At 39.2% G+C, this 25,276-nt stretch overlaps 1 protein-coding gene across 5 annotated transcripts in view; it reads left to right on the top strand.

Moving 5' to 3' along the window:
- DTNB (dystrobrevin beta) overlaps window positions 1–25,276 on the top strand; it is a 205,990-nt gene that overhangs the window by 28,432 nt on the left and 152,282 nt on the right. For all 5 annotated transcript variants that reach the window (XM_075048827.1, XM_075048828.1, XM_075048829.1 and 2 more), the window contains exons 6-8: window positions 125–210; window positions 9,836–9,990; window positions 16,977–17,082. In XM_075048827.1, coding sequence (XP_074904928.1) covers window positions 125–210; window positions 9,836–9,990; window positions 16,977–17,082 — 347 coding nt within the window. The remainder of the gene's footprint in view (window positions 1–124; window positions 211–9,835; window positions 9,991–16,976; window positions 17,083–25,276) is intronic.

The raw sequence follows: 25,276 nt of genomic DNA, 5'->3' as shown, positions 1-25,276 counted from the left end.
AATAGTTTTGGCACATCTTAGTAGTTAATGGAGGGCATTTATGCATTTCCTTCCTAAGCCTCAAGTACTTTTGTTACTTATCATTCTATGTAGTGATTACTTACCATGTCATTTTTTTTCACAGTGAGGGCCATGGGAAGTTGACGGTATTTTCAGTGAAAGCTATGTTAGCAACAATGTGTGGTGGTAAAATACTGGACAAACTAAGATGTAAGTATTTTCAAGAAAATCAAACCATTTTATGAAATATTTTTCTTTCCATTACTGGCCACATATGTTTTATTGTATTAAGTTCTGAAAGCTAACTTCTTTGCCTATTCAGCGATCTTTATACTGAATTGAAGCTTGCTATATTAATGTTGTTGTTACACATGCCATCTGCTGGCCATAAAACATACTGGGTTTGTTATTGAGTAGGCTTTACAAGTACATTTGTTTATTTTTAAATGCTTGGGCACTTCTTTAAATCTAAAACTTCAGGTCTGATTTTTCTGATAGTAATGTCAAATTTGTTGCCGTTTTTCCTATTTTGAGGATGTTGGGGGGCTTCTGTATATCTTCTCCTTCATCTGAGGTGCTCTCTGCGTCTTCTCATTCTGTAATTCCAGCTTCTCAGTTCTTATTTTTTAACTCTTTTATTCTCTCTTAGTCTTACTTCCTTTTTTCTTGTTTCCATGAGTCTTCTGCTATAGCAGTAGAGAATCAGTGATATCCGTAAATACTGGTTTTGTCCTTTAGTAGTAGTTCTTGTTCTTCTATCTTTCTTAGTGCCAAGGTGTGCTGTTATTATGGGTGTTCCTTCATTTCATTTCCACCCTGAAAAGTTGGGAAGTTAATCTTGCTGTCAGTGCCAGATTTTTACTGTTCAGGTCTTGTCTTTTTCACTTCACCCTAAATTCCCTTTGTGAAAGTTATCTGGTAATAATTAATTCCTCCTAATCTCCATGGTTGTCATTCACTGTAAATAATTCTTTAGAGTTTTCTACATCGTTAAGCTTCTTTATTATATTTGCTTTAAAACTAGCAATGTGAAATACTAGTGTGCTGAATTAAACTATATGACAAGGTCTGAAAAATAGTGAGAAATAATTGCATGCATATATTAATATTAAGGCTGCATATGTTTCAGTACCAGGAAATGTAGGGGTTTTTTAATCTGGTAGTAACTATAAAACTCTCTGATTAAAAACAAAGCTGCAGGTGACTAAAAATTAGTGTTAAGTAAAGGGGACAGGCATATATGACAGAGAATATTTAAGACTTCTTAAGCATTTTTAACCAATGAATTACCTCTATAAAACGTACAAGATCAAATACTGGGGGGAAAAACAGAGACTGTATCTCCTCAGTAAAAGATTACGTTTTGGATTCAATTAAGGTAAGATTTGAGGAGGTTACGGTATATGAGCAGTTCAGTACAGGCCTGGGACAGAAAAGGAGCATTATTTCTAGAATTAGCAAGACAGTACTGAAACACATCAAGAAAATGGCAATGTGACCTTTTTAGTGGAAAAGGCAATTAACCACTGGAATTAAATGTTACAGAAATCAGTAAACTTTTGATGTTTTCAGACAAAGACCTAGATATCGTTCTGGAAGCTATATTAAACCTCAAGTTATTGATTCAAAAGGTGGCTAGTTAAGATCTTTCACCTTAAGGACATCTTATTTAGTAGTCCTATTTAACAGGTGTGTCTAGTCTTAAAACTTATAGTTTGTGCATTTAATGTACTTTTCTCTCTCTGTCTTTTCATAATGTCTGCTTTTCTTCAGAGCATTTGAAGCCTCCTTTTTTCTTATTCTGTTGGCTTCTGTTTCCTTTGCCACTGTAACTTTCTTCTTTATAAAAATTCTTAACTGACGTTCATATACGTTGAAGGAAAGGCTTTTAACTACTTTCACTGAATAGTGCTGCTTATTATAGCTTTGCTATATTCTGGTTGTCATGCCTTTTGCTTATTCTTTCTTGTATCTTATCAGCTGACCTTTAGATTGCATTGTACTTCTGGGATTTTTCCTCCAGTATCTGCTGTCCCTTTTTTCTTGGTGCACTTCTCTTTGGATATGGAGCATTATTTTCAAAGAGCATGTGACTTTGAATTTGACATGTTTTGGACAGTAACACTTCTGTCTTTTTTTTTTTAATTCAGTGTTAAAACTCAGTTCCTCTCCTTGCCTTTTCACTATGTCACACTGACTTCCCACCATTTGATGTTTCTGGGCTAGTTCTTATGACAGAGCATTAACTGTTGACCACACCTATTTAAAACCTGGTTTTAGTGAGGGTTTTTTTGTTGTTCTGTCAGGTACAATATCTTACGAGTCAACTGACAAAGAAAAATTTCTTTATCCATAACTGTAACGGTAACGCTGATTTGCCACTGCTTTGTATGGTCATGGCACTTTCTTCACGTGCACCGTCTCCTGTGGACACTCCTCTGTTACTTCTGGATACTCCTCTGTCCCCTCGTGCTCATTGTTGTCTCTGCTTAGTTGGAGAGAAAGACTGGAACCACCTTACTATTATTCTATAAAATGCTCACAGTGCCACATGCAAGGTTAGACATGGAGGCAGAGTCTCAGCACAGGATTGTCCAGGAAAAGGGGCTTTTGGCTAATTTGGAATTGAGATTTTAGGAGTATAGGAAATCTGTGCAGGAGGGAAAAGCTTTCTCTGAACTAGGATAGAATTAGGCTGTTGACTTTTCAGCATTCTGTGGAATGTGGGAGAAGATCTGAGATTCAGGATACTAGGATCTTGTAAACCTTCTGGGGGCAGAGGAGAAGAGAGCAAGCGTGTCATATTGTTAGTGGAATCAGTTTCTGACTATCACCAGAACTCAAGAAAAGTAATAAAATAGCTGAACTATTAACTGTTGGTTACCTGTCTTTCTGAAAACTTTCTAAGGGGCTAGGGAATGGGAAGAAGAAAATGTCATGTGAAGTTTGGGAGGAAAGATTTGGGGACGTGCAAGCCTGTATACCTGACACATGTTCTGGGCAAGCTGTTAGTAATAAAGGGTGAAGTTAGTTGCCACATGGATAAATGAGGTTTTATTGTTGAGGGAAATGGCTTTCGTGAAGGGATGCCTTATAAACCCACAGGAGTTCATTAAAGGAGGCAAAAAAAAAAAAAAAAAAGATGGACGAAGGAGTTCTGTTTCTGCTACAGACTTCTTGGATTTCTGAAAGGCATTCAGGAAGGTCCTTTATCAAATGCTTAAAGAGATTTAAAAGTTTGATGAAAGGGATGAAAGGTGGGGTCTTTGCGCAGGTAGAAGACTGTCTAAAAGGAACCAAAAAGGAACAATAAAGATCCTTTTTGTATATTGAGATTGGTGGATAGTGCTGGACCTAAACTGTTTTAAACACGGTCATAAATGATGTTGGAAAATACAGTGAAAGGGGACAATTTGATACAAAGTAGATCAGTGTAGTAAAAGCTAAAATAGACTGAAGAGTTGTAGCATCATCTGACAACACTGAGTAACTGTGAAATAAAATGTTAGGTGAAATTCAGTGTGAATATATGTGAAGTGCTGCATGCTGGAGGAGTGAAGTGTAATCCTAATGTGATGCACAGAAAGGTGAGCTAAGAAAGTTATTGCTCAGAGGAGAGATCTTGGAGCTATACTTCTACGAAGATGTTGACACTCTGTGGAGTAATGCCTAAAAAGCATAAGAAATGTTACAGAGGGTAAGGATGTGAAGAACAAAGTGGAGAGATAAAGGCACTGTATAAATCCATGGTGTCTTTATGCCTTGAGTAAGTGCTGCTCTAGTACCCCCCGTCTGGTACTCTGCCCTTTCCAGTTCTGATACATCTTTTCTGAGAAGAACAACAGAGATCATCAACGGTAGAGAAAGCTTTCTGTACAAAGAACAACTAGATAGAGCAGGATTCTTCAAACTGGAGAGAAAAATGGTGGTAAAAGGGTAGTGTTCTATAAAATCATGAGCAACATGGTGAATAGAAAACAGCTGTTCCTTTCCCCTTCCAGTACAAGAATTAAACGGCAGTAACTGAAATTAGCAGTGACAGATTGAAATAACAAAAAGCAATACTTCTTTAAACTTGACCAAAGCATGCTGTTGGTATCAAACGTTTGCACCACTTGATTACTCCTTGAACCAATTTCACTGAAGGCAAATTCATCAAAGGTTGCTGAATGCAAAGATACTCTCAGTGAGTGGAGGAATATTCTGGGGAACGTGGTTGCCTGAGCCATATGCTGTTGGGATAAACAGACTTTTGATCTGATCTGCCTCAGCTGTTCTCATATTCTTTATTTCTTCTTCTGATTGTTATGAATATGCTGTCCTGTTTTTTTTCCCTTTCCTGTCTTTCCCACCTGTGTCTGATTACTGACCAATTTCATCACTGAACTTCTTCTGTTTCCAGTTTACTTGTTCCCCTGATTCCACCCCCACTCCTGCACTGCCTCCACTCCCTTTCCTAAGCAGGCTGTCAGCTCCAGCTCAGCTGGAATGCAAGGCTTTCTGGAAATCCTGGAAGTTGTAAATATATATTTTTTTTCTCATCTCATAATTTATATGAATGATAGTAACTTGGTCTCTGTACTTGCATATGTACAGTCTTATTTTTTTAAATTCTGAAAATGTGAACAAATGGAGTGTTTTTCAGTCCATGCAGTGTCTGACAGCACATATGAAATGGGAGTTGTTCAATGATACCACTTTGCTGTCTCTGGAAAAGATTATTTCCTGTGATATGATACTCCTTGCAAAGGAGTTTCTTTACATGGTGTGCAAGGTAGGAATTGTAAACCCAGCCTACTGCTATGGACTTTATGATTTTTGTCATAGCTTTTTAAGCCCAAGAAATGCTGTATAAAAATGTCAAATTTTGTAGATTCAGATTACTTCATTTTGGCATTCAAGTAGATTGATTGTGAAGTAATTAGTGCTTCCTTCCATGTCATTTCTGCAAGTAAATTGCAAACAGAACTTCAAGTAATCAAGACTCCATCCTGCTTGTTTTAAGGGCTGTCTGACTTCTCTAATGACTGGCTCTACCTGTGTGGTGCTCCTTGGCTCCTTTGCCTCACTAGCTCATTTTTTCCTCTCACCATCTGGCTCTGGTAAACCTTTAGTGCTTACTGAAGTTCACCCTGAAAATTCATACAATAGTGTGTGCTAAATACTAGGTTTCACATAATAAAGGTCCTAAAAGTTAAGCTGCTGTAGATGAATTAGCCTGATTGTGGGGTTTTGTTTTTGGGGAGAGGGTATTTTGTTTTTTGGAGGAGTAGGGGTGAAGGGGGAGTTACTTGTTTTGGTCCTAATCAGTGGACCAAAGTAGCAGTAGTAATAATATGTGGTTTGTTGTGGTATCCCATCTATTCAAACTGAACAAGCTCAGTGCATGATTGCATGCAGGCTTTCTTGCATCTCATTTGTTTATAACAAATGTTAGGAGTTGCCACAACATCTGCTGGTCTGATAGAGGTAAGGCTGCTGCAGTGTCATGTCCCCAGTCCACCAGTGATGAGGGTAAGCATGCATTCCCAGTAGGAACACGCGCACGCCCCCACATGACAGAAAATACCCATGTGAACACGAGCAGCACCAATGACCTTGTTCTGTTCCCTGCCTTCTGCCTGATCAGGATGAAAGCCTGTTAGTGACATAAATATATACATATATGCACATGCCTGTACAGTATGGAACTCTCCATTGACTGGCTTTAGATGCTCATCTGTCTAGTAGCTGGTCCTTGGAGCCTCTTAGATCCTCTGGTCTCTCCAGTATCTGTCCCAGACTTAGGACCTCTCTGATACCTAGCTTTCAAACTCTAATCACTAAATTTTCCTCCAAAAGCATGTTCATAATCTCCTTGTAGGTGTTTGGGTGGTGTTATTAGGTCTTAGTGTCTTATCTTCTCCAGACTGAACAATTGGTATTTCCTCAGCCTGCCCTCATAGGGGAAGTGCTCCAGTGTACTGACCATCCTTGTAGCCCTCTACAGAGCTCACTTCAGTTTGTCTTTTATATTCTGTGATTCTCAACAATTCTCTGATTCTGGGGGTTCCAAAACTGGATACAATACCTAGAAGAGGTCTGACAAGCACTGAGTGGAGGAGGATAATCACTTCCCTCTACTAGCTGAGCTCCTGTTTGTACAGCCCAGGATGATGTTGGCCACCTTTGCTGCCAGAGCGCGCTCCTGGCTCATGTTCAGCTTGTGATCTCAAAACCCAGAAGGACCTTTCCAGCAGAGCTGCTCCCCAGCCAGGCAGTCCCCAGCCTGGATCACTGCCGGAGTCTTTTCCTTCCCAGGGGCAGGAATTTGCATTTGTTCTTTTTCTATTTCATAAAGCTTCTGCTGGCCCGTTCCTCCAGCCGGTTAGGTCCTGCTGGACGGCAGCCCTTGCCCTCAAGGGTATCACCCGGTCGTCCCAATTTGGCATCATCTGCAAACTCGACAAGAGTGCGCTCTGGTACCTCTCCTAGATCATTGATAGACATGTTGAGCAGGTCATGTCTCAGGACAGATTCCAGCAGTACTCCACTTGGTTTTGGCCTCCAGATAGAATTTGACCCATTATCCACTACCCTCCAAGCCTGATCATCCAACCAGCCACTCACCCATCCGGTTGTTCACCCATGCAGACTGGGACATCACAGGTTGGATACTGGAACGTCGTGGGGCAATAAAAAGTAAAAAGCCTTGCTCAAGTTGAGGTGAATAATACCTACAAATTCAGTCATCTTACCACAGAAGACAGTCAAGCTGGTCAGGTGTGATTTAGCCTCGGTAGATCCGTTTCTTTCCTGTATGCAGGAATGTGCACCAAGAAGATTTGCTCCATGATTTTCCCAGCAGCTGAAGTGGGACTGACTGGCCTGTATTTGCTTGGATTGTCCTTTCGATCTTAATACATACTTTGGATTAATGCCAAAAAAACCTGCACACGCATACACACCCAAAAAGCACAGTCAAACCAAGTTATCTGTTAAATTTATTTTCTTGGCTTTTACCGATATTAAACCTGCTATTTAACAAATATTTTAGCAATTTGTACAATAAAAATTGACAGCTTCATAGGAATTGAGACACAGGATACACTCAAGGTCAAGACCCTAGAAAATGAGGGTGCCAGGTTTTTGTTGCTTTTTTAACTTAATTGGAGAAATGGTTGAGCCTTCAGCTGAAACTGTACAAAGCATCAGGCAAACGCCTTGATTGGAAAACACAGAACAGTCAATTTTGGCAGTTATAAGCAACTGAAAAGAGGCTCTCGAGGGAGCTGTTGGACAGGTTTAACAGATGATATTATGAGTTCTGTTCTTTGTAAAAGTTTTACTACAAACTTTTGAAAAAAGGAAATGGCGAGTTACACAAGTACCATTTTATGTTGATATTTTGGGGACTGAGAAGTGCTTTTTGTAGTTCTAAATTTTTTTTATTCTCTCTGGTTAAAAATAAAATTATAGCATAGTAGCATTGAACTTAAATTTTGTATGAGAATTAAAATACAATACCTTGTCATCAGGAAACTCTTAGCATGTGCCTGTTGTGACCCTGAGGTGAGCTCTTGAGAAATTACATTGTTAGCTTCTGTTTTGCTTGAAGTTTTCTCTTTAAGGGTAATTTACTGCCCTTTAAAAGGGCAGATGACTATATAATTATATCCTACTAATCTTTATCTTTTCCAATTTCACTGGTAATTTCCCATGTGGAAGTTCCCCGTGTAAATGAGTTCAACTTTACTTTGACTATAAACCCACTTTTTTTAATGACCACAAGATATAGGTTAGTAGGGTTTATTTGGGTTATTTTTGTTGTTTAATTTACCCTTGATATAGCCTGTTCTATTTTATCTCATTTTCAATTTATTTCCATAGCTTTAATTACTTTCTCTTTAAAATCATTTAAATCTTGCATACTGTTCAGATTAATAGACTGTATATACCCAGAAGATTTCTGTCCTTTTTTAAATACAAGTAATGTCATGTTCCAGTCATGTTCTACCAGTGCCACCTTGACAGATTTATTACTAGACCTTCAGTTTCTGTGCATTTGCCAGTTCTGGAGTGATTCTGTTCTCGAATGGATTAGGATTCTGGAAGTTTGCCTGTCTAATTAGTATTAGTAGTTTCCATAGTGTTCATTTGTGTGCATTTTGATCCTGAGTTTTCTTCCACATTCAATTTTCAGGTTAAATTTAATTTCTCTGCTTGGCTTAATTTTCTAAAAGACAGCATTCCCCCGACCCCCATTTTGCTCCCCCCCACTCCCTTCTAATATGGTTTGTAAGATTATTCAACAAGGGCTTCCAACCTTCACTTCAAGCTTGTCCGTTTAGCCAGGGATACAAATTCCAGATAGCTTTATCACCCTTAACTTAGATATTGTAGGCTTCTTTGTGAGCTCGTTCATCCAGGAGATTGCAATAATTTCTCTGGTTTACTAGAAATATGCCTGCTGAAATAGTCTTTTATTTATGGACCTAGTTTTGGTCACTTAAATTAAGCTTATTTTCTGTCAACATATCCTTTTTGATGTTTAATTACTGATGATGTCTTAAATAACCTCATAGATGATTCAGTGTTAGTGTTAGTTCTGGTATCTGTCACACCTTGGAAAATATTAGGTCTTACTAATATTAGTGCTCTTATTAGACAAATCTTCCTTTATAGAGTAATCTGACTCTGCAAGTATCTTGGAGACCCAATTTTGCTGTTTGAGAGATTTGTCTTTCCCAATGAGGTTTTTGATCCCAGGACAGTTCTGCTTTACATGTATGCAGCTGCCCTAATATTTTATGACATAATTTTCTTCTAATGCTATCTACACATATTCTCCTATATTTTTACCTTTCCCGAGACATGAGAGCTGGGAGCTTTGGGTTGGTCTCATGGAATGGCTGGAGCAGCGAGGTTGGAGTAGTTAAGCTCTGTGCAGTAAGGGGATAGAGGGACTCCAGAGCAGGAGGCTCAGGAGACATCCTTCTGTCCACATGCCCATAGCTAGGAGCATGGCGTGGAAGTGAAAATACCTGCAGAACTGCCCTCCTCCCTGCCGCCTTCTGGGACCACCCTCCCTACCTTTCTCTTTCCATGTATGCACAGGATTGCTGAACATCTTGCTCGATTCTCTTTTTGGTTTCAGAAATACATTTAGCCCCACATAGCTAATTAAAAAGCACACCTCGTCTTATCACAAATGTTTTTCTTGTGTAAGGACAAAAGTTCCTATTCTAGCTCTTCAGTGTGTGTAGCATCTCTGATATAAAATAAGATCAGATTTCCTCTTCCCCATCCGCTCAGCTGCATGGCTCATGTGTTTTAGCCTTGGAGATGGAGGTCATTGCACCCCAGTTTCTCACTACTTTACATCTGATGCTCTCTTCTAATGCTGTGTTACTTAAATTCAACGTGCTGTTGACATGCACCAGATTTACCAGGATTTTTGCCAGTTTTGACTTTGTGATTCTTACAATGTTTTTAATTCTAGGAGACTCCTCAGAGGATTTTATGTAGTTTTATTTTGAAGGCATAAACTTGAAGTTTTAATGTTCTATAACTTTTATAATGCCTCCTAGCCTCTGCTTTCTTGCTATTACAGTTAATGTACTGGCATGATCTTTTCTCAAGGCTGGGTGAGATGGAGTGGAGGAAACAGGAAGATTTATATGATAGCATGTTTGAATACGTTCTTTTTTTTTTTTTTTTGGTAGCAAGTGATAAGAAACTATGTTCAGAATAAAACAAAAAGAAATTTCTTGGGGTTTCAATGGATTGAAATAATTTTTTTCTTTTCTGTAGTAAGCATGTATTTACTGTAGGATTTTATTATATTTTCTTACAGATATTTTCTCTCAAATATCAGATTCAAATGGACTAATGATATTTACAAAATTTGATCAGTTTTTGAAAGAAGTTCTAAAACTTCCAACAGCTGTGTTTGAGGGACCTTCTTTTGGATACACAGAGCATTCTGTACGGACCTGTTTCCCACAACAAGTAAGAGTTAACAAAACAGGATTTTTGTATTGCTTGTTAATACTGTGCTTTCTTCTGAAGTCCACTGGCTGTGTTGGTTGTAGTTTGTATGGGATTTGGGGGGTGGGGGAGGTGGTAATATGTGCTATATAAACTAAGCAGTTTTAAGACAGTCTGAATAATTTAAAATAGTATGTCTAGGTTCTTGGCAATTAAAGGATTTTGTACAATTTTAAGTTGTTCCCCCTCCTTGAAGGGACACTTCTGTTCCCTATCAGAACAACAGCAAGGATGACCTATTTCTATTCTAAAACATGAAACAGCATTTTTATTATTTTCCCTTGATTTTTTTTTGAAGCTTTCTCAGTATGTTAAGAGTATTACTGTCAACAAATCACTTGCTAGTTGGGTGGGTCTGTACAAAATAAATATGTTTATTGTACACTTAGTTTATTTTATGTATGTGTAGTTTATTTTTTAATGAATTTCACTGTTGTGCTTATTGGTATAGCTGTTTTTTCCAAAATATTTCCATTAAATGTAATGTTTGGAATAGATGGTGTAGTAATGATCTTAAAAGAGCTTTTTATTTCTTATGCATTTTAGTTGTAATTTAATTGTTCCAAGGATTTCCTTCTGATTTGAGATAATGTAAATAGTATAAATAATCCTTAAATCAACTGTAAACATGAACCTAGATAATCTTAGGCCTAAAATTAAATGTTTAGACTCTGGTCATGATTACATTCCAGAAAAAATATTTCTGAAGTATTTAGATTTAGAATTTATAGCCACTTTTCCTAAATTTAAATAGCAATCAGTATACTTGAAATACAGCACAGTAGGAACCAGCCTTTGATTTAGGAAATGATGAGGGCTCCAGCTCATCTGTGAGTTACTGAGGACAGAGTTTCGTTTTACTAATAGTGTAATTAATAAATATTTTTTTCTTTTTCCATACTGGCTGAGGCATTTGTGGGCCATACTTGTTCCCACGGACATGCCACCCTTTCTGTTATGTCAGTGCAAGCTGTTTATGCATGTAGGTAAACTGATCCGATCAAATCAAGTTTCATGTTAGTGGCAGTGCTGTTGAATGCAAAACCTCGGCCTCACTATGGAGCTGTAGAAGTCAGGTGTTGGATTCTAAGTTCTACGTGCCCTTTCTGTTGTCTGCAAAGGCAATGGGGACAGGGGTTTTGTTTTGTTCAGAAGCCCACACTCTGGAAGTGACCATTTCTCTCTTAAGCATAAAGAGAGGCTAGTGTAGTGAGCTAGACTTTGACAGTTGACTGAGATTTCTAAGATACTTGATGCAAATCTCTCCATGGTAGCCAAGTGAGGTATAGTAACTGCCCATGAATACAAGCCAGCAGTGTGCCCAGGTGGCCAAGAAGGCCAAGGGCACCCTGGCTTGTATCAGAAATAGTGTGGCCAGCAGGACCAGGGAAGGGATCACCTCCCTGTGCTCGGCACTGGTGAGGCCGCACCTCGAGTCCTGTGTTCAGTTTTGGGCCTCTCACTACAGCAAAGACATGGAGGTGCTGGAGCGTGTCCAGAGAGCAGCAACGAAGCTGGTGAAGGGTCTAGAGCACAAGTCTTATGAGGAGCGGCTGAGGAACTGGGGTTGTTTAGCCTGGAGAAAAGGAGGCTGAGGGGAGACCTTATCGCTCCCTACAACTACCTGAAAGGAGGTTGTAGCGAGGTGGGTCTCGGTCTCTTTTCCCAAGTAAGAAGTGATAGGATGAGAGTAAATGGCCTCAAGTTGTACCAGGGGAGGTTTAGATTGGATATTAGGAAAAAATTATTCACGGAAAGAGTTGTCAAGCACTGGAACAGGCTGCCCAGGGAAGTGGTTGAGTCACCATCCCTGGAGGTATTTAAAAGACGTGTAGACGTGGTGCTTAGGGACATGGTTTAGTGGTGGACTTGGCAGTGCTAGGTTAATGGTTGGACTTGATGATCTTAAGGGTCTTTTCCAACCTAAATGATTCTACGATTCTGTGATTTGCACGTGGCTTGCCTGCAGCATGTCTTAGCACTCTTTGACTTTGGCTACCATGAACAATAAAGCTGATTCTTCATATTGATTCACTTTTAGAAATTCCTTGGCTCTCATTTTATTCAGGAAAACAAAATCCCTAGTGTAAGGCCAGGTTTGTAGAGAGTAGTAATGTGTTTTCAATTAATCCAGATATACACTGTACCCCAAGACAGTTCTTTCATTGATTTGAAAACATTGAAACAAACAGGTCCTGGGAAGTAGATAGATAATGTCTTAGATTTAATTCCATTTTCTTATGCCTCCCAGATCTGAAAATAAGCTTCCCAAAGGTACTTCTGTGATATTCTCCTTTTACAGCCTGTCATTTTGCTGAAATTCTCTCCAGATGGCATTGATAAAGCTGTGGACATGATGGACATACAAGCTACATCTGTACTAGTTAACTAAACAGTGCCTTGAGCTGTTCTGTGGTCCTAAGGCCAACTGGAATGGTCTAACCACATCCATGCTATTGAACTCTCTTATTCCCTCAAGCAGGGTGGTTACATGGAAGCTGTTTATTAAAAATGATTCCTAGCTGATATTAACACCTGATCTGGCTGCTGGAATCATTTGGGAGAGTGAGTGGTTAAACCAGGCACAGGTTTAATAACATAAAAGCATGCATGATTGAGTTTTAGTGCCAGGAACATTCCCTAGTGTTATTTAAACTGCCAAGAGACAAATCCTTCCTGGCCAGCTGTGGTTCCTGGCTTACCCATGGAGGTCCTGGTTCTGGGAGCCACTTCTTTCAGGTGCCAAAGGCTGATAATTTACTGCTGTCTGAGTGGTGAAAGGGCAGACAGGCAAAGAAGTGTCAGTGATTGTATACGCTCCACAGCTCTCTTTCATTTCTTGGGTCACAGATAGAATAATTCAAACTTGTTGCCCACGCAAAATGGAGTTTATCGAGATGCTTTTGGCAAGAGCTGCATTCTTTGTGATGGCTTCCAGATGTATAAAGAGTTTCCAGTAATAATTTACTATTCTAGGTCAAGTGGGGGCTTCCACAGATGTAAGGTATCATGTCATACTTTTCTTAAGACTTGTTCACTTGGCTACAGTCCATCTATTTGTTAGAGATGATGTATCACCATGACATTCCCTGCCTCAGTCAGAATCTTTCTGTGTTTATGGCACAGCCTGCCCTGTCATTGCAGAGGTGTGTCCGCTTTATATCTCATTTACGGAGCAGTTTAATTTCTACTGAGCTGAGAAGTTCACCTTGGAGACTTAGGAGCCAGGAGCTTGGCTTCCATATAGTCAAACTGCACGTTATTCTGTTGAAACTCAGCAGCACAAATTATACAAGCAGGCCTAGATAGGCATTGGTTTGTGCGTACCTCACATGAAAGCTTTGCTAAAGCATTGGCTAACTTAGGCTTCATGGATGGTATGGCTGGTAGCTGAACTGACTGCACAAGCTTAAGAGTGTCAGAAGGATGGTCAGGATGTACAGCCTTATTAAAGCGACTAATAAGAATATTAAGAACAGGATGGCCTTGTGTATAAAGGATGGTGTAAGCATACTCTGATAGAGTTGCAGTTTAAGCACAAGATGCAGGACAGTTAGAGATACAGGCGGGGTCTAATACACAGCTGCTTAGATTGGTGTAACTTGTTTTGATCACTGCAGAGTTAAAAATTGCATATCTTTGTGTTGGCTCAGAGGATGTGGTTTTGTGCCAGTAATTTGTGGGGAAATATATGCATTAACATCTTGTTGAAACAAGCATGTTGGCAGTGTAACAATAAAACTGGCTGAGTTTTTGCTATTGAAGCAAGCCTATGGTCGTCTTCTAAATGTAAGAATAACATTGGTAAAATCTGCCACTGCACCACCTGCAAGAAGATCTGAGACTACAGAGCTATTAAGAGAAGGAAGTATGCTAACAGCAATTGGTAAAAACAATTATTAAAATAGGATAGAGAGTAAGCAGGTGATTACAGAGAGCATCTATGCAGATATGCATTTGTTCTCCTGCGGAGCATTTGACCCTTACAACTGGTTGTGCCTTCACATTTACTAATGTTCAGTTTATGTTCTTGGAACCTGCTTGGAAGATTACTTGATTGTTGTTGCATCACAAATGGTGACTGAGTCATGTTTTTGGGTTGCTCCATGGCTGGGTTTTGAACTCGGTAGGAAACGTTAGACCAGTGACAAAAAAAGGCTTTATCTAGGCTTCTACTCTGACACATAATTTCCAGGAGAAGGAGACTGCGGTTTGCTTTCCTGTCAACTCGGCCATTACCGAGAATGCCTATGCCCAGACAGACAAGATGTAGCAGCGATAACGCTGTGTGATTTTTTTTGGTCAATTGGTGGCAAAATATCCTACTTGTATTGGTGAAAAAAACGCAAAGTCTGTGCCCCGACTGCCCTCTTGTGAAGTACATGGAAGTTGCATCACTCCGTATACAGGCTTTGACAACTCATAAGGTTCTCCATGCTTAAAGGGAACCCATTTTTTTCTTTGAGGAACATCCTTGTCTATAGCAGGAAGAAACTCTCCTGCTAGGTTTAGGTTCTTCCACCACTGTTTGTCTCATATACCACTCTCTAATCATAGACTTTTAGAATCATAGAATGGTTTGGGTCGGAAGAGATCTCTGATGTTCATCTAGTCCAACCCCCTGCCATGGGCAGGGATGTCTTTCACTAGATCAGGTTGCTCAAAGCCCCATCCAACCTGACCTTGAAAGCTTCCAGTGGTGAGGCATCCACAACTTCTCTGGGCAACCTGTTCCGATGTCTCACCACCCTCATCAAAAAAATTTCTTCCTCATGTCCAATTTAAACTAAACCTACCCTTCTTCAAGTTTAAAAACATTACCCCTTGTCCTATCACTACATGCCCTGGTAAAAAGTCTTTCTCTGTATTTCATAAAACCCCATTTATATATTGAAAGACCACAATAAGATCACCTCCCTGTCTTCTGTATGTTTCGACATGTTTTCCGGGAGGATCTGCTCCATGACCTTAACAGGCATGGAGGTGAGGCTGACTGGTAGTTCCTAGGATCCTCCTTTTTACACTTTTTAAAAATAGGTGTGATGTGTAATGGATCCTGAGTCTTGTCTCCAGAAAACTTGTCTGTCTGTGAGCAGTATTTATTATCTGCAGTAACCTTCATACTCTTGTGTATGAAACAGTATGAGAGATGAGAGCCAAGGCAAAATTGGGAACTTTGGAGGCATTTTGATAAAGTTGTACAATACTGATACAAGTAAGTAACTGGTAATTATGTTAAATTTTGAAACATACAGTCTGCACATCTACTACAGATGCTGCTGCCATTTAACAAAATAAACACAGTGGTTTCTGGTTGTGTGAGCAGCCCTTTGTGGCCTCAGACATCGCATACCACTATCAGTTAATTCCCAGTTAAAAACTGTGGTTCTCCTTCTATCAGAAGGCTTGGTTCAGTATATTTAGAGTGTTTCATGGCCTTACTGAGAGGTGCATTTGTTAAAAGATTTTGGATTTCTTCAGCCAAAGAGAGGGGAAGGCAGGTTGACTGTGTGTAGTTATTAATAGCCTGAAAGATGACTTGGCTTTGAGGAGGGAAGGCTGGGATTGCCAGGCAAGATCCAGGCATTTGTTCTTGTCCAGGTAGTGCGTCTGATGTTGTATCTGGCAAAGGAAATTCTTGGACTGTCTTGTAGGAGCAGTTAAATATTCAGGAAAAGTTTTCATTTACTAAGCAGAGAGACTGGAACAAGGACACCTTATAGAAGTTAGAAGAAGTAAGATTAAATATTTCTTAGAATTTTCCTTAATGGTAATTGGGATAGATAATTATAATTCCATATTATCTCTCCAGGGTCGTTAGCTGCAGAGGTATTAGATATATATATTTGCCACTAATCGTGAAAATATTGATGCTTTAAATTTAAACATTCTGTTTAATTAAAAAAACAAACAAACAACAACAAACAAACCAAACAAACAAAAAAACCCCAAACAACCAACCCACAACCAAAAAAAACCCCTGCAAACAAAAAACACCTTAATTTTTGGCATGATAGTTGCAAGTGAAAGCTACAGTTAGTTTCACAGCTCCTAGAAGACTAGACTTGCTTTTCCTCTAGCTCTGCTTACCCTCCCTGTTGTGGATGCTTTTTGGAGTAACACTGCCATATGCTAAGGTGAGAAAAAAGTGCCATCTGACCAGCTGGTCTTCTGCCTGTGAGAAGTTCTTAAGCATCTAGCTTATTGTATGCAAAAGCCAACATATTCTTTCTTTGTATCCATAATATTCTTAGCTGTTTTTCTTACCAATTATCTCCATCTGTTTGTATTTGCAGCAGATATTTTCTCTTGCTCACTTGAATTTGAAACCTTAGAAAATATTACTCTTAACATGCCTGACTTCCTTCTCGTAATGATTTCATTTCAATTTTGTTTTTATTGACAGTTTTTTAAAATCTTAGCCTAGTTCTCCCCTTGCCTCTTTTCTTCTTATTTTGCCTTTTTAGAAAAAATTCATTTACTGTATGGATCACGTATGAATATTAGTTGTAATTACTCTTTTATGTGCGTCTACTTTTTTCAGTGCTGTCTGTATGTTTGAAATACCGTTTTCTACATTGTCAAATAACCTCTGCTCACATTTGTTCTATTCCTCTTCAAAATAAGACTCTTTATCTGCAACTCAGGAACTAATCCTGACTGACTAGTCCTCCATTTTTTGGAGTTTTCTGTTCATCTGTTTGTCACTTATTTTTGTATGATTATATCATGTGTATACTAATACCTTCTTTGTAGTGTTACTGTTTGCCTAATGTAGCCTGAAACTCCCTGAGCAAAGAAGTTGTGATATTTATCTCTTTATAGCATATGAAATATTCCTGGTAGACAGAAGTTGAGTCATAGAGAGATTTGAAGGCTGAAGTAGTTTTGGTATACAAAATTGAAATTTTTCGTATAATTAAGTTCTATTTTTCTTTTCTTTGCAGAAAAAGATCATGCTAAACATGTTTTTAGACACATTGATGGCTGATCCACCTCCTCAGTGCCTTGTGTGGCTGCCTCTCATGCACAGACTTGCCCATGTTGAAAATGGTAAATGGAATATTTTCTTGTTTGAAACATCTGGTCAGAGCAGCGTTTCTGTTCAACATATGTAAATATGCTGTCCTTTCTCATATAACAAAGCACTTAATGCCTTAATCATTCCCACTGTAACAGTCTTAGTCTCAGAGCTTTTAAGCCCAGACTTTTGTTGGAGTGAAGTGTTCTACACTTCTGGGATGAAGACTGATTCTCTATGAAATCATCAGCAATAATGCAAAATAAGATTAGTTTTAGACTTCTAGCATCGCCAGTAGTGGAAGATGAAAAAACAAGCAGCAGAAAAATGATATTCTCTAAATGTTCATGTTTATTCTGAAACTTTTAAAAATCTTCACTTGAACTGTGCTTCAACATACGCTTTCAAGTGCTGACTCCCAAAGATTTTGGTACCCATTCAAATGTCTGTCTTGAGTAGCATTTGAGCACATGAGTCACTTTAGTGCTCACTATGGGAGGCAAATGCTGAGCTCCTTTCACTTCCAGACCTTTTCTTAGCTAAAATATCCTGGGTTTACTGCCTATGGAAAGTATTTAAGGAGCAATAAGGGATGGAAAACTGAAGATTAACAGTGAGAAAGAGTGATGAAAGAGTCATGTGGCTGAGAGGGCTTTATGGAGTTCAGGAAAGCAAAAAGATTTCCTGCAGAAAGTTGTGCAAGTGTATCAAAACTATTTGTTGTTTTTAGTGGCCAAAAAGTTGCTGTGTTTAATTTCTTGCACAGTTGCACACAGTATACGTGTATGATGTTTTGTATGTGAATTCTAGGGAAGAAAAAAAAAATAAAACTTTTTTTTTCTTCACCCATAAACTAAACTTCATCCTTTGTTTCCTGCCCCACAGAGTAAAATCATGTTATCATCCTTCAAAACCCCTGCCCTACTAGTTGTAAACTCTTCTTCCACTTAGTGCATTTATGGTCATTTCAAGGTGTATAGATTTCTTCCTTTGAAGACACAGGTAGATAAACTCTAGACTCTTTTTTCTGCCTAGCTGTTTACAGGCACAGCTTGGCAGTCTGGCTTTAGCTAAGTTTTCATGATTTATATTCCATTATCTGTTTCTTGACATTTATGCCTGTGGCATGCTTAAGTATTGCTGTGATTTTGATATGCTGGTTTTTGGCATTTGTTTCATTGTATTCTCTTGATCCTCTTGCAAAGCATATCTGGTTGTGAATTTAATCTGCATTTGTTCATCAGTGAACAAGATCAGAGTTGCAATGCTCAATGGGCCTTTTCCTTCTGTATTGCAACAGAAGAGATGGTGAATTTCCCAATTGCTTGATATGTTTACAGTCATTTCCTGATGACTGTGGGTCACATTAAAAAAGTGATTTTTAAAAGAATTTTGAGGGGAGCAATTTCATGGAGACAAATCTTATGGGAAAACTTACCAAAAAGGTGAGAAGTCCGATCTATTTAAAATATTAGGCAAACTACAGTACTGCAGTGTCTTTCCCATCCTTATGGGCCAGGTTGCACTAATAGAAGGGCAGCAGTGACTTCTTGCTTTCTTCTTCCTATATCCTCTTACCCTTATAAACTTGTACTTCAAGAAAAGCACATAGAGTGAAATAAATATAGTAAGGAAATGGGCAGTAAAATTGTTTATATGGATTACAAGTCAGGATAGAATTGCACAGAGCTTAGGCAAGGGTAAAATGTTTAAACAATGTTTGGACAGAAATGAAATGGTGGAAAGATCTGGAGATAATCCACAGTCTGATCTTTTTTCTGCTTGAAACTACCTGAAAGAAATTACTAGATACCCAGAATAATATCATCTTTATAGATTAGTGCATGTGTTCCTATATTATCTGACAGCTTCTGCCCTTATTGTGCTATATGGCTGCTCCATAATATGCAGATCCCTATTCAGCCATCTTCACTGGGATCAGTTGCATAAGTGCCCCTTTTGTTGACACTTTCTTCCAAGCAGCAAGAGACTGCCCTCCCTGTTCATCTCTTCTGCCAGCCAGTCCCCAGATTTAATCCTGTGTTACACATAGGTTTAGCAGTCAGATAACTTGGCAGGATAACTTTTAACATTTGTGGCATTAGAATTATGTTTCTAATTCTTATAAGCCTCTTCTACAGCTACCTCCCAAGCTGTTTGCTGAATTTAGTTACCATTGATAATTCGTGCCGGTGTTCTTGCCCTTTAAGTTACTACTTTTTTTTTTTTTTCCTCAGAAACTTTTATTCTGTTGCAAATGGTATTTTTGCTCCAGAGTCAGGCAGTAGTTCCTCTGCTTAAAAGAGCTGATGAGAAATCATTGCAGCTGATGTAGAGGTATGTGGCAAGCCACAGCAGGCTTAGCAGGTGGGGGAGATCAAGCCTGGATTATGTCCCTGCAGTAAAAGAAGTTAAGGGAGGATTGGTGTTGGGGCCTGACTATGGGAAGGTAAAAATAGCAAATTTGAAGGATAGAGACTGTAGAAGGAATGAGTTTGGGATTACTGGGACATGTGGTAGGAAAAGAAATGTTGAGGGAAGACACAGCTCTGATTACTGATGTGTCAGCTAAGGAAAAAGCAGGCCAGAAGCTTTCATGGTTTAAAGTCTGGGACAGGACATATGCAAGAGTTCATTGTTACTATGGATCTGGATTGAATATCTCCTATTAAATGGTCATTTTCAATGTTTAAAAAGCAGAAGATGGAAGATGTGAAGCTTGTGCTGAGAATGCCTACTGCTGTGGCTTCTGTGACTAAATTAATATGAAGTTACTTTGTAAGTGTTGTGTGTGTTAATATCTGCATATATTAAAAAACCCATAAATTTTGTTGAAATGTATGATTGTAAGAGGTTACAAGAACGCCTGTCTCCTCTCATTTGAAAACTTTTCCAGAACATGGGCAAAAACATGAAAGAAACAGAAATCAATGCTGATTTAAAACAGGATCATCTTTTTTTTGTTTGTGGTGGTATGTAGTACTAATGCCTTCAGTCAGACTTTTGTCAGGCTTACAAGCCTGCCAAAACCGGTCCTCTGATTTGGAGGAAAGAATTGGCCACAAAGATTCTCTTGTCTTCATCTGTTACGTGATAATTGGCTACTGCTGCGAGTGCATACTTCTTTGAGACATTGCCTCCACTTCTAATCCTGACTGGTTGTTCAGTGCTGGGTGTAGGACTGCTCTTTTCCAGGACTGGCATGGTGGGAACTTCAGCACTGGATAGGGTAGGAATTGGCATCTCCCTATGGCAGTTGTGGAGCTGAAATCTGAGACATTAGGTTCCCAGACAAAATACTGACATTGTTCCATAAAGTGTTGCACAATTATTAATAGGGCTTAAGTTTCAGATGTTGATTTGGGCCCTTATTGAATTTGGTACACTCAGTTTTTAAATTTTAAGCTACAGCTGGCACCTGTGTTGCAGCACTGTACAATTTCTTAGTGACAGGTTCTCATATCCAGTGTAAACTAAAATCAGCAGCAGTAACAATAGGGAGAGTAACTCTGATATCCACCCAGATGCTGGGTGCTTTACTAGGGTTGCTACTGAAGCTCTCTCTAGCTGATGAACCTCTGTTATCTTGTGATCTGATACTAGAACTTGTGAGAACTGTGAAACATTTCCACCTTTACCAGTGGAAATGTAAGGGAAGCTCATGATAAATAACCTCCCTGCTCAAGGTGAACTTCACTTTCTAGCACTATGCAGATATATTTTTTTTTAATTTTGTTTTTACTGTGGATGCTTTACTAGAGGTGCTGAACTGTTTCTTCAGAATAGGTTTTCAAGGCTGTAGTCAGTTATCCTGAAATGTATAAGATGATTCTCCCAGTGCAAATTCATGAGAATGTGAGGTCTTAAAAGTAATTTTGCCTCTTTCGTCATGAGCCTCACGAAATTCAGCACTGAAAAGGAATAACCCCATGCACCAGTGCACATTGGGGACTGACTGGCTAGAAAACAGTTTGGCAGAAGAGGACCTGGGGGTCCTGGTGGACACGGAGTTGAGCATGGGCTAGCAATGCCATCTTGAAGCAAAAAAGGCCAACAGTGTCCTGGGCTGCATTAGGAAGAGCATAGCTAGCAGGTTGAGGGAGATGTTTATTGTCCTCTGTTCAGCACTGGTGAGACCACATCTGGAATACTGTGTCCAGTGCTGGGCTCTCCAGTACAAGGGAGATATGGACTTTACTGAAGTGAGTCCAGCAAAGGGCCACAAAGATGATGAAGGGACTGCAGCATGTGTGGTACGAGGATAGGCTGAGAGAGGTGCAACTGCTTAGCCTCGAGAGAAGGCTCAGGGAGACCTTATCAACATGTGTAAACAACTGGTGGGAAGCAGTGAAGAAGATAGAACTATGCTTTTCTCAGTGGTATCCAGTGGCAGGACAAGAGGCAATGGGCACAAATGGAAATAGAGGAAATTCTGTTTAAACATAACAAGATTTTTTTTTTTATTGTAAGGGTGGTCAAACTCTGCGTCATCAGGTTGCCCAGGTTGTGGAGTCTCCATCCTTGGAGATATTGAGAACCCAACTGGACAATTGCCTGAGCACCCTGCTCTGGTGGACCCTGCTTTGAGCACCTCTCCCTAGGTCCCTTCCATCCTCAGCTGTTCAGCAATTTTGTGATTCTAGGTATGATTGCAATGAGAATCATTAAATCATTCCTTGAAGTTCTCCTCTTCCATGAGTCTGTAAACAATGTTTATTTGATAAAAATGGGCTCAGTCTATAAAGATCCATCCTTTTAAGTTTGTGTCTTTGCCACTACTATCTTGAATGCTTCTCCCTGTAGTATCGGTTTAGTAGTAGTCTTGTTCTGGAGTCAGTTGTTAATTTCCACTGCAAGTTAGTTTTCTTTGGATTGCACCTTGTCAGAGTGTAGTGCTTCCCTAACCTTCCTTCCCAACCTGATGTTTGTCGTCTTCACAGCTTGTAAATATTCTCATTAATTACTCTGGCAATCACTGCTGAGTTACTTCAGAGGCACTTGAACACCTCAGTTGACACCTTTAAAAAAAAAAAAATGATCCTGCAATTTCCTTGGTTGTCTTTTCAACTCTGATATAAGCAAAAGGCAATTAAGCTCTGAACTGAGCTTGTTTTGTTGGCGACATAACATTTACAGGTAAAAAATAACATATGTTCTTTCTCAAGGCATCAAATAAACTCCATGGATTGCTAGTATTGATCTAAACAAATAGGCCAGCATGTTATTTTTGAGAGCCATCATCTCAATCTGCATGCTGATATGCAGCCTAATAACAATATGCTTTTGTGCAGACATTCTAATCTGTTTAGTTATGCTTTTGTAGAAATAGGATCCTTTGTAAAGGCCAGTGAAAGAAGTCGTCTCAGGCTATGGGGTTTTTTTCTCTCCCATTTATAACAAAGCGAAAATATAGAAAAGAACATCTAGCTTTTAAGCTTGCCATTGCTGTTATCTTAAGCTTATATTAACATTTGTAGAAATACTTTGCTAGCTCATAGACTCTTTAGGGTAAGGATTGTATCTTACCTGAAATACAACAATTTAAAAAAAAACAAATGCGTGTGGTAGGGAGAATGCAGTTCCTGTTTGGGAGTTCCTAATTAAAAAAATGTTCCATACCATTTTTTTTTAACCATGTCAGGTCATTCTTCAGTCAGGTATTATAATTCAAGCTTTGGCTGCCTTCTGTGACAAATAAGTCTTTAACTTTCCCAGAAGATCAAAATAATTTCAGTAATTTCTGAATGGGGTTGAGAATTTCTGCCTTTCGTAAAATGACAAATTTGTGTTTAGCAGCTGTAAAGCAGCCTTAGCTGGGGTAAATCTTTTACTTTTTACAAGGGAAGGTAAAGCCTTGCAGTAGAATTCATTTTCAGCTTTCCTTTGAAAAGAAGGGAAAAAAGAACAACAACAAAAAAGGCTAAAAAATCCACGGAACTGTGGTGATGATGCCATTTTTCTTTTTTGGGTTTTTCACGTTTTTTGAAAGGAGGAAGGTGATTTCCCAGGAAGATATGCAAGATGTGCTGGTGTTTTGACAGGGATGTTGAATACATGAGCCATCTTAACACTTTCCTCTTAACAACATTATTCCTCTTGTGGGAGGGTGAGTGGAGGCTGGCCAAGATCACGCTCAGTTATTGCAGAGCTCTGACACCTCTCGGTGGTCTGTGTCCGACCTCTGCTCCCTTCCCCTTTCTTCCCTTCCTTGCTTCCAGATGGGCATGTCAGTGGCTGAGCAGTATTTTCAGTGTCTGGGTGGGTTGTGTTGCCATTTCTCTGCCTTTCCTGAAGCACAGGGGAAAATCCCTTTCCAGAAGCAGAATTGCCTTATTCTCACACTTATTCTTTCTGTGCTTCCCCAGGTTTCTGTGAATTCTAGCTTCCATTAAGAAATGTAATATAAGTTTACAGACATACTCAGAGTTACTTCAGAATTATCTTGATGGTGGTAAAGGAGTTCCAGTGACAGAAGCTTGTGCTTTGGATTCAGTCTGTCCTTTGCTGCTCTGAATGTATCAGTGACATCCATCGAGAAACTACTCATCCTTTTTTCCTTATTGTGATTTTTGAGACAATGTTTTTATGATTACTCAGGAGCTAAAATTTTTTCAGTTTTTGCTTTAGGGAATGTGGACACTTTCATGGAGGTCTGCATTGTCCTTGGGTTGTCAGTAGGTAAACAAAAGGCTTAATAAGAAAACTGTAGCTGTACCAGCAATAGGTAATTTCCTGCACTGTCAGAGTTGTAAGTTGTCATTAAGGAAGACTCTTCTGATTGTGAACTCTCGCCCTTAAAAACCAGTTGTAAACTACTTAGATTCTCCAGATGATTGCTTTAAAGAAAGGGAAAGGAAGCTACAAACTGCTGTAGACATCATTATAATTAGGAAGACTGATAACCCTCTAAGAGGCGCAATGTCATTTGTACCTACTAGTGATAACAAATGTCTGAAAGCACGTTTCAGAAAGAAGCCTCTACAAAGATATTTTGGTCCATGCTGCCCTGGTATGTTAATTCCTGTCTGTGGTAACTTGGGTAGCGTAAGTCAGTAATTCTGTGTAGCTTTTTTACAGAGTACAGGAAGATGTTAAGCTACTGCTCAGCAGACACTGCTAGATTCAGCAGAGTCTTTGCACAACTTAGACTGGGTTTTGTGATACACTTGTGTTTTTCCATGCCCTGGTTAGAGCCATCATCTGACTTGGCACCTTGGAGCATGTCCCACTGGTGGTATTCTGTGAGTTCTTAAGTCCATCATTTCTTTTCTGGATACAAATTCTGTAATGTGTTTCAGTCTTACTCTGTTTTCCTGGTACCTAAGCTTTCTAGTGGAATGTAAATCATTTTAAAAGGTTCTTCTACATAGGCTGCTGTGTAGCACATGCCAGATTGCTTCTGTTCATCATAACCTGCTGATGCTGTCAAAGTAGTCCATCAGATCTACGTGGTCCATAGATCACAGGTTGTAAAGCAGTGTTCCACTGCAATGAGTGGAGCAGAATGTGGTTAGTCCAGGAGATTAGCTTTTGTTCAGAGATTTGGCAGCAGAACACAGGCCCAAAGAGTATTTGGGTATATTCACAACTGTTAATTTAGACCAAGGAGGTCAGGTTCCTGCTTTAGTCAATAGGAAGGTATAGAATCCTGCTCTGACTGCTGCCTGAGCAGACCTCTATCCACTGCTTTTCGATAAGAGTGTTAATCTCCTGCAAGAGTTCTCCTTCTGCTTATTTGAATAGTTTCCATGGAAAAATCTGCAAGTCAGAGTTGAAGCCTGGAGCTTGGCATTTATTAGACTTGATTTTTGTAGTAAAATTACATACAGCTTTATAAGGAATGCAGTATTTGGAGTAACAGGCTTTTTGTGGCTTGTTTAATCTCATAGCTAACAGTATCATTTGCATGTATTTTACATTCGAGTAATAGAATTTAGAAGTTACGGGTGTACACATCAATATTGCTGGTCTGTGTCCACTAGCACAAAGCAAAATCTTGTAGCAGTATGTCTTGTTTACAGATGTAACTGTGAGTACCACATGTAAAAGAACAGTGTAATAAAAGTTTGTATTTATAGTCATGGCAAGTTCTTCAAAGCATTTCTCCTCCAACATTAATTCTGTCTTAGCCAGAGTTTTGAACAGGAGGGGTTTTTCCAAGGTTTTCCCTAAAACATTTTTGTGAAAATGGTGAATTATTACATCTTCATCATGCTTTCTACTTTT

Source organism: Buteo buteo, chromosome 17 (assembly GCF_964188355.1).
Source record: "Buteo buteo chromosome 17, bButBut1.hap1.1, whole genome shotgun sequence".
NCBI lineage: Eukaryota > Metazoa > Chordata > Aves > Accipitriformes > Accipitridae > Buteo > Buteo buteo.
The sequence above is the reverse complement of the archived record's forward strand: the minus strand, read 5'-3'. Positions and strand labels throughout refer to the sequence as shown.